Source organism: Copadichromis virginalis, linkage group LG6 (assembly GCF_057382275.1).
Source record: "Copadichromis virginalis isolate Kocher_CV1m ecotype Utaka linkage group LG6, C_Virginalis_male_GT1.1, whole genome shotgun sequence".
Classification (NCBI taxonomy): Eukaryota; Metazoa; Chordata; class Actinopteri; order Cichliformes; family Cichlidae; genus Copadichromis; species Copadichromis virginalis.
Window position 1 is genome coordinate 5,926,615 of NC_140623.1, and position 9,730 is coordinate 5,936,344.

General features: G+C 40.3%; 1 protein-coding gene across 1 annotated transcript; it reads right to left on the reverse strand.

Annotated features, from left to right (window-relative positions):
• Positions 1-686: 686 nt before the first annotated feature.
• On the reverse strand, positions 687-6,977 carry LOC146707037 (tryptase-like). The gene is made up of 4 exons (XM_085460727.1): positions 6,960-6,977; positions 1,764-2,004; positions 1,062-1,207; positions 687-989 (listed from the first exon to the last, which is right to left on the reverse strand). The coding sequence occupies exons 1-4, from the start codon at positions 6,975-6,977 to the stop codon at positions 687-689; spliced, it is 708 nt and encodes a 235-aa protein (XP_085316853.1).
• Positions 6,978-9,730: the final 2,753 nt, after the last annotated feature.

Genomic DNA, 9,730 nt, shown 5'->3' on the forward strand with positions numbered 1-9,730 from the left:
TGAAACACAGCAACCCAAGCAAGATGATTAAAAACACTGGTTAAACCTGTCCAGTCCATCCCGTGACACATAGTATGGTCTCTGTTAAAGTGCGTACACTGTTCACTATTATAGTCTGTTCAGAGCGCTACGCTTCCACTACTGTAGATCTGTTTACCTCACACTGCTACATCTGTATATATGTAGCACATCTGTATATTTGTTCATAGTACACCTGTATATCTGCCCATCTGTACAGCAATACAGATCATCTGTATATCTGTGCATATGTATAAACAGAACATCTGTGTATATCTGTATCTTTGCTCTCTGTACAGTAACATAAACATCTGTATACTTCACTTATTTGTACGTAATGTGTTCACAGCTATTCCCACCTTTTATGCTACCCTTATCTGTATATAATCTGCTCCTATTGCACTTACTGCTCTTGCACTTCTGATTAGATGCAAACTGTATTTCGTTACCCTGTGTTTATACATGTGTAAGGACAATAAAGTTGAATCCAAATCATAACACAGTTAAAGGTGAGCCTTCAGTCAGGGTGTTTGTGGCACTTTGTTGAATTAAAAAAACCCTGTTTTATCTCTCTCTAAAGTTACAGCTGAGTTTGCACACAGTGGCTGTGTGTGAATAAGCAATAAGTGATCTGACTGCTGTTTGCATCCAGAGGAGCCCCCTGCTGGTCAGCAGAGACAAAAGGCGAGGCTGAGGAGATGGAAGAAGACAAAGATGAAGGAGTGAGCAGGACGACCCTCGCTGCTATTCGGGCAGGTGACATTGAGGTCACTGTTGGTCCCAGTGGACGTGAACGTCATGAAGCCCAGCTGGTTGGAGGAAATCCGGCTGTTGATCCAGGTCTGGTACTGGGATACTCTGGTGTAGACTCCTGGAAAATTCGGCTCAGCACAACCTTCCCCAAAACTGACGATTTCCGCCTGAATCCAGCGACCGTTCTGCTTGCTCACCGTTGGACCTCCTGAATCCTCCTTTGAGAGCAAAGCTGAGGAGAGGAAACTGTAGAAGGTGAAAATGTGCCAAACACAGGAAACAGCGATCACCTGACAGGAGTCCTTTCCTCCTGTATGTAGCCCGGCACAGATCATGTTGTCAGTGATGTTTCCCACTCCATAGTCACAGTTACACTGTCTGTTTCCTACAACAGGAACCTCCACCTCCATGAGGTTTTGTAGAGAAGGAAGGGACACTGAAGGGGTAAAATAAATATATCAGTTTGTAATAAATGATGTGAGGGATTAAATGCACCTTCAAGCAAAATGATGGCTCCACCAAATGTAAAGTGCAGTCATGTGTGCAAAGATGGAGACGTGTGTTTGTCTGCTGGGTTTATAGCTCCCTGCAGAACACAGTCGCCTGGTTAACTTGTGTAGTGTAATGACCTCACTTCACCTCATTGTTTTAGAAGAAGCACAACAGCTGCTGGTTTTAAACGTGCTAAAAAAATAAACGTAACTTCACACAGACATTAGATGGACGTCAACATGTAGTACTGTCTAATACCACTTGGGGGCAGTGTCAGCTACACAGAAAGTATACTTTCTTTCAACCAGGGATCTTTGTGACTCGGTGCAGATTCAACACTTCCAGACTGGTTAATTCACATAATGATTCTTTCTTGTTTTGAACTCTCGACAGATTTAACCTCATGGAAACATTTTATTGCTCTAAATATTTCTGAGACAGCACACTTGTTTCCTGCATTATAGTCAAATTTCTCTGAAACAGTCAGATGTCTTTATGACCTCCACTCCCTATATCGGCCCAGCCGGTGACCCAGCTGTTAACACCGCTGTAGAAGGTGCTGCTTGAAGCTGCCAGGCAGACGGGAGAAACGTAGTTGGTGAAAGCCACCGGTGAGGAGAGCTGCAGGAGGCAGATGTCGTTGTCATTGGTATCAGAGTTGTAGTTTGGATGGATGATGATCTGTGTCACTGTCTTAGACGCTGACGGCCCAGATTCACAGTCAGGCCACTCAGTTTGGTGCTGAGATCATCATGAGACACAAACAGTACACAGTTATTCTGATTGTTATCAACATGAAACGATATAATGTTCGACTTCCTGTTTACCACATTTTTTAAAGCCTGTTCAAATCAAATCAAATCACTTTTATTGTCACATCACATGTGCAGGTACATTGGTACAGTACATGTGAGTGAAATTCTTGTGTGCGAGCTTCACAAGCAACAGAGTTGTGCAAAATACAATAATGTAAACAAGCAAAATACAAGAATAGCTACATCTGAAACTAATAAATATATGTACAATATATAATAGTGTATGCATTTCTGGATGTGTATACTAAATATTTTTCTACGTGTGTGTGTGTGTGTGTGTGTGTGTACATATTTTACAAATTAAATAGAGTAAACAATAAAATAAAATATATAAAAATATACAGAGTGAGACATGTGCAAAACAGTGGCATTACTGTACAGTATGGAGTGCATAATGTTAAAGTTCCAGTAGTGAAGCTGAGGTGTCTATGACGTGTTCAGCAGTCTGATGGCCTGGTGGAAGAAGCTGTCTCTCAGTCTGCTGGTACGGGACCGGATGCTGCAGAACCTCCTTCCTGATGGAAGCAGTCTGAACAGTTTATGGCTGGGGTGACTGGAGTCCTTGATGATCCTCCCCGCTTTCCTCAGGCAGCGCTTCCTGTAGATGTCTTGGAGGGAGGGAAGCTCACCTCCAATTATCCGTTCAGAGCACCGCACTACTCGCTGGAGAGCTTTGCGGTTGTAGGCGGTGCTGTTGCCATACCAGGTGGTGATGCATCCAGTGAGGATGCTCTCAATGGCACAGTGATAGAAGGTCCTGAGGATGCGGGGGCTCATGCCGAATCTTTTCAGTCTCCTGAGAAAGAAGAGGCGCTGCTGGGCCTTCTTCACTGTTTTGTTTGTGTGTACTGACCACGTAAGATCCTCAGCCAGATGTACAGTGGGGCAAAAAAGTATTTAGTCAGCCACCGATTGTGCAAGTTCCCCCACTTAAAATGATGACAGAGGTCAGTAATTTGCACCAGAGGTACACTTCAACTGTGAGAGACAGAATGTGGAAAAAAAATCCATGAATCCACATGGTAGGATTTGTAAAGAATTTATTGGTAAATCAGGGTGGAAAATAAGTATTTGGTCAATAACAAAAATACAACTCAATACTTTGTAACATAACCTTTGTTGGCAATAACAGAGGTCAAACGTTTACTATAGGTCTTTACCAGGTTTGCACACACAGTAGCTGGTATTTTGGCCCATTCCTCCATGCAGATCTTCTCGAGAGCAGTGATGTTTTGGGGCTGTCGCCGAGCAACACGGACTTTCAACTCCCGCCACAGATTTTCTATGGGGTTGAGGTCTGGAGACTGGCTAGGCCACTCCAGGACTTTCAAATGCTTCTTACGGAGCCACTCCTTTGTTGCCCGGGCGGTGTGTTTTGGATCATTGTCATGTTGGAAGACCCAGCCTCGTTTCATCTTCAAAGTTCTCACTGATGGAAGGAGGTTTTGGCTCAAAATCTCACGATACATGGCCCCATTCATTCTGTCCTTAACACGGATCAGTCGTCCTGTCCCCTTGGCAGAAAAACAGCCCCATAGCATGATGTTTCCACCCCCATGCTTCACAGTAGGTATGGTGTTCTTGGGATGCAACTCAGTATTCTTCTTCCTCCAAACACGACGAGTTGAGTTTATACCAAAAAGTTCTACTTTGGTTTCATCTGACCACATGACATTCTCCCAATCCTCTGCTGTATCATCCATGTGCTCTCTGGCAAACTTCAGACGGGCCTGGACATGCACTGGCTTCAGCAGCGGAACACGTCTGGCACTGCGGGATTTGATTCCCTGCCGTTGTAGTGTGTTACTGATGGTGACCTTTGTTACTTTGGTCCCAGCTCTCTGCAGGTCATTCACCAGGTCCCCCCGTGTGGTCCTGGGATCTTTGCTCACCGTTCTCATGATCATTTTGACCCCACGGGATGAGATCTTGCGTGGAGCCCCAGATCGAGGGAGATTATCAGTGGTCTTGTATGTCTTCCATTTTCTGATGATTGCTCCCACAGTTGATTTTTTCACACCAAGCTGCTTGCCTATTGTAGATTCACTCTTCCCAGTCTGGTGCAGGTCTACAATACTTTTCCTGGTGTCCTTCGAAAGCTCTTTGGTCTTGGCCATGGCGGAGTTTGGAGTCTGACTGTTTGAGGCTGTGGACAGGTGTCTTTTATACAGGTGATGAGTTCAAACAGGTGCCATTCATACAGGTAACGAGTGGGGGACAGAAAAGCTTCTTACAGAAGACGTTACAGGTCTGTGAGAGCCAGAGATTTTCCATGTTTGAGGTGACCAAATACTTATTTTCCACCCTGATTTACGAATAAATTCTTTACAAATCCTACCATGTGGATTCATGGATTTTTTTTTCACATTCTGTCTCTCACAGTTGAAGTGTACCTCTGGTGCAAATTACTGACCTCTGTCATCATTTTAAGCGGGGGAACTTGCACAATCGGTGGCTGACTAAATACTTTTTTGCCCCACTGTATGTAAGACTGCGTTCTTCCATTTGCGCAACATCTCTAAACTTAGGAATATTCTGTCTCAGAGTGACGCTGAAAAACTAGTTCATGCATTTATTACTTCCAGGCTGGACGACTGTAATTCATTATTATCAGGATGTCCAAAAAACTCCCTGAAAAGCCTTCAGCTAATCCAAAATGCTGCAGCAAGAGTCCTGACAGGGACTAGAAAGAGAGAGCAGATTTCTCCTGTATTGGCTTCCCTTCATTGGCTTCCTGTTAAATCCAGAATTCAAAATCCTGCTCCTCACATACAAGGTCTTAAATAATCAGGCCCCATCTTATCTTAATGACCTTGTAGTACCATATCACCCTATTAGAGCACTTCGCTCTCGCTCTGCAGGCCTACTTGTTGTTCCTAGAGTATTTAAAAGTAGAATGGGAGGCAGAGCCTTCAGTTTTCAGGCCCCTCTTCTGTGGAACCAGCTTCCAGTTTGGATTCAGGAGACAGACACTAAAAAGTAATTCATCAGGCCTTTTACCTCCACTTGATTAAATCCATGGCTGCAACATAAAAATTCTAATTTATTGATTAAGACAGACCTTCTAAGTTGCAAACTTTATTTTTTTGGGTTGTGTTGAAATAATAATGTTGGTAATTACATTAAATTAATTTTATATGTAATTTGAAATTAAATCCCAATGTTAGTGGGTTCAAAATAAAATTCAAGTTGTAATTACTTAAAGAAATTGAATAGATAACTTTTTTCCACTGTAACTTCTGATTTCAAATTCCCTCCCCTACCGACTTAACTAGCCCGGGCAAATTCACACATGTTGGGTTGCATGGTGCAAGCTTTTGTAAAAGACATTTCAAGGTAAGTAACATTTCATTTACAAATAACAGTTCTACCAAAGCAAAGCATTTGTGCTAGTCACCTGTAGTGGATTTGTGTATGATGTGATGCTCATACAGATAAGGAAATACTTTGCACTACCACATGTAGCTAATGCTAGCCATTCTAAACTTTAGCACAGCAGAGGATAAGACTTATAAAGTTTCATTTGACAAAAGTCTTCAGCTAGAGAGTGCAACTGTGGCTAGGAAAAGCGTGGTTAAAGTTTTGCTACACAGTGCAATCTAATTTCGATTTTAGGCTGATTTTGTTTTTCTTTTTACCAAAATTAGAAGCCTTAAACTGTGAATAGTTTTGTCAGAGGGATAACCTAGAGGCTTCTTTTTTCCATCTGGCTCACCTATTTTATGTCTTTATAAAACTTGCATGACCTATACGTAATATTACATTGTAAATGATTTTGGTTAGTATTGTGATACAGCTTAAAGTAAGTATTGTTCTTGATCTTAAGAGCTGTAGCTACAGTTGTGGTCAAAAGTTTACATACACTTGTAAAGAATAGAATATAATGGCTCTACCGAGTGTCCCGTTATTTCTAAAACTCTGATTTTTTTTCTCTGATAGAGTGATTGGAACAGATACTTCTTTGTCACAAAAAACATTCATGAAGTTTGGTTCTTTAATGACTTTATTATGAGTTAACAGAAAAAAGTGATCACATTTGCTGGGTCAAAATTATACATACAGCAACATGAATTAGCAATTTTGGTGACTTAGAAAGTTGTCAGTGAACTGAGCTTCATAGCATGGCCTCTTAACTTCTTGTGAGTGATTATGAGTGACTACAGCTGGTGACTTCTCTTAGGCCAGTTAAATAGGGCTCATTGGATAGAAACGCCCACAAACACTACAATGGGAAAGTCAAAGGAGCTCAGCATGGATCTGAAAAAGCGAATTATTAACTTGAACAAGTCAGGAAAGTCACTTGGGGCCATTTCAAAGCAGCTGCATGTCCCAAGAGCAACAGTGTAAACAATTGTTTGTAAGTATAAAGTGCATGACACTGTTTCGTCACTGCCAAGATCAGGAAGAAAACGCAAGCTATCACCTGCTGCTGAGAAAAAATTGGTCAGGAGGGTGAAGAGTCAACCAAGAATCACCAAAAAGCAGATCTGCCAAGAATTTGAAGCTGCTGAAACACAGGTGTCATTGTCTACAGTCAAACGTGTTTTGCATCTCAATGGACTGAGAGGCTGCCGTGCAAGAAGGAAGCCCTTGCTCCAAAAGCGGCACCTTAAGGCTCAACTGAAGTTTGCTGCTGATCACATGGACAAAGATAAGACCTTCTGGAGGAAAGTTCTGTGGTCAGACGAAACAAAAATCGAGCTTTTTGGCCACAATGCCCAGCAATATGTTTGGAGGAGAAAAGGTGAGGCCTTCAACCCCAAGAACACCATGCCTACAATCAAGCATGGTGGTGGGAGTATTATGCTGTGGGGCTGTTTTGCTGCCAATGGAACTGGTGCTTTACAGAGAGTAAATGGGACAATGAAGAAGGAGGATTACCTTCACATTCTTCAACATAACCTAAAATCATCAGCACGAAGGTTGGGTCTTGGGCACAGTTGGGTGTTCCAACAGGACAATGACCCCAAACAGACATCAAAAGTGGTAAAGGAATGGCTAAGTCAGGCTAGAATAAAGGTTTTAGAATGGCCTTCCAAAAGTCCTGACTTAAACCCCATTGAAAACATGTGGACAATGCTGAAGAAACAAGTCCATGTCAGAAAGCTATTAAATTTAACTGAACTGCACCAATTCTGTCAAGAGGAGTGGTCAAAGATTCAACCAGAAGCTTGCCAGAAGCTTGTAGATGGCTACCAAAAGCGCCTAATTGAAGTGAAAATGGCTAAAGGACATGTAACCAAATATTAGCACTGCTGTATGTATATTTTTGACCCAGCAGATGTGATCACTTTTTTCTGTTAACCCATATTAAAGTCATAAAAGAACCAAACTTCATGAATGTTTTTTGTGACAAAGAAGTATCTGTTCCAATCACTCTATCAGAGAAAAATCAGAGTTTTAGAAATAACAGGACACTCGGTAGAGCCATTATATTATATTCTTTACAAGTGTATGTAAACCTTTGACCACAACTGTATCTTTGTTTTGTTTTTTAAAAAAAATCAGATTGTGTGAAATATTGTTAATGTCATTCCAATAGCATTATTCTGACATAGGCTATGTGAATCTACTTAACATCAAGACTTTATGTAAGCAGTTAGTATAGTGTGATAATCGAGGGTCATTAGTGCTTTGTTAAGTTGGGACACATTTTTTACAAAATGGGCTGGGAGTGAACAATGTGTAAATTCGAAACCTCTGCAAAAACAGGGTTGCTAAAACATTAGAGATTACACCACGGTTATGGTGGGGAAGTCTCCCTTGTCTTCACCAAGATTGTTTTTGTTCCCTCAAAATTTGGGGTAGCCTTAGATCACTTCTATCCTCTTTAAATAATGTATTACAGCATTCATTAATGCAGTATAGCTAATAGTCTGCAAGGCTTAATTCTTGTGTTTGTGTGGTCGACAGATAAAGGAGGCGTTCAAGAGAATAACCACTGTAAGCCTTGAATGGCTACACTTGACCATTGCACCCCAAAACTGATGGATGTCATTTTATCAAGGGGAGGAGCTAAAGGAGTGAGAATCAGGCAGATCAAGGACATGCTTCTTGAGGTAGGACAACTCTTTAGACTTTGGGTATCTTTGAAATGCACTTTGTTGGCAGTCACCCATGTAGTTTATACGCATACTTTATTTTTTCTTAAATAGCACAATACAATCGAAACACACAGAGAAGTAGCCATCTGCTGCCTTATCACTTTCCTTGGAGAGAAGGACGAGGGCCTGTTCATGGAGTTTGGTGTAAGTAATCCAGCATTGTGTGTGTGTGTGTGTGTGTGTGTGTGTGCGTGCGTGTGTGTGTGTGTGTGTTTTCCATTGATCATCTGAATTCATTAAGATTCAGTAAGTATAAAAGTCTAATCTATAATTCACTAACCTATTTTTTTAAAAAATTTGCTTTACAAGGACACCGAAGAACTTAAGGCAGGTGATGAAAACTGCCATCATCAGTGACCGGTACACCCCTGGATCTAACCATAAGACTGCAACCATTGTGGTGGAGGAAACAAAAATCATGGAGGGCCAGAATTTCCCAAGGTGCTGTGTTTTGCTCATGGGCATAATATATGCTCTCAATCTGAGCTAATGCAAGGATCTGAAATATACTTTTGAAGTTGTTCAGAAGCTGTTCCTTGACCTTGATGGAACCATCATTATGTTAAAGATGTTGACTCTGTTTCAAAGATTGTTAACTGTTTTGAATCCTGTATGTGTAAAATTGATCTTAAAGGTGTTTGCTGCATTGTGTAATAGAAAGATGCAAGATCTTGTAAAGTTTGGTAGGCATTGAAAGTTAACATTTACTGAACACTTGCATGGAAGTATTACTGCAACAAAATGTTTTCTAAGTACATTTTTTACCAATTGAACACATTTGTTTCTGTGGTGTTAAATACATAAAGGCATATTCTATAACTTGGCTGTGATGGTATAAATCTAAATTTCTGGTTTATTTTCACTTTTTAAGTACAAAGTGTTGAAATGCCTACTGTTAAAAAATAAAAAAGTTATTTGATAAAAAAAATGTTGAATGAATTCCTTTCTTAAAAGCTATTACAATAAAAAAAATGAGAGAAAGCTAAAATGATGATAATAATGATGAAAATCAGCAACTTAATATTTTAAATAATGAACTTTAAAAAATTGTTTTTGTAATTGCTGTAATTAATTACATAACATTTAAAAATCATTTCAAATAATGTGGAAAAAGTAATTGGAGGAACATAATTTTTATGAGTAAACAACTTAAAAATATGTTTTTAAGCTACCAAATATTACCTAAATGGTAATTAAAATCACCTTTGATTATGGAGGATAATTTAATTCCCGTAACTCAATATAGTTTGTTGGTTCAATCTAATTTCAACATAAGTTATCATAACTCAAAAAGAGTAATGGAAACTGTTGCGTTAATTTTTTTTGTTGAGCTTAAACAATAGTTTTTAGAGTGATATCTCTACTTTCAAGATTAGGCTTCAAACTTTCCTTTTTGCTAAAGCATATAGTTAGGGCTGGACCAGGTGACCCTGAATCCTCCCTTAGTTATGCTGCAATAGACGTAGGCTGCCGGGGATTCCCATGATGCATTGAGTTTTTCCTTTCCAGTCACCTTTCTCACTCACTATGTATTAACAGACCTCTCTG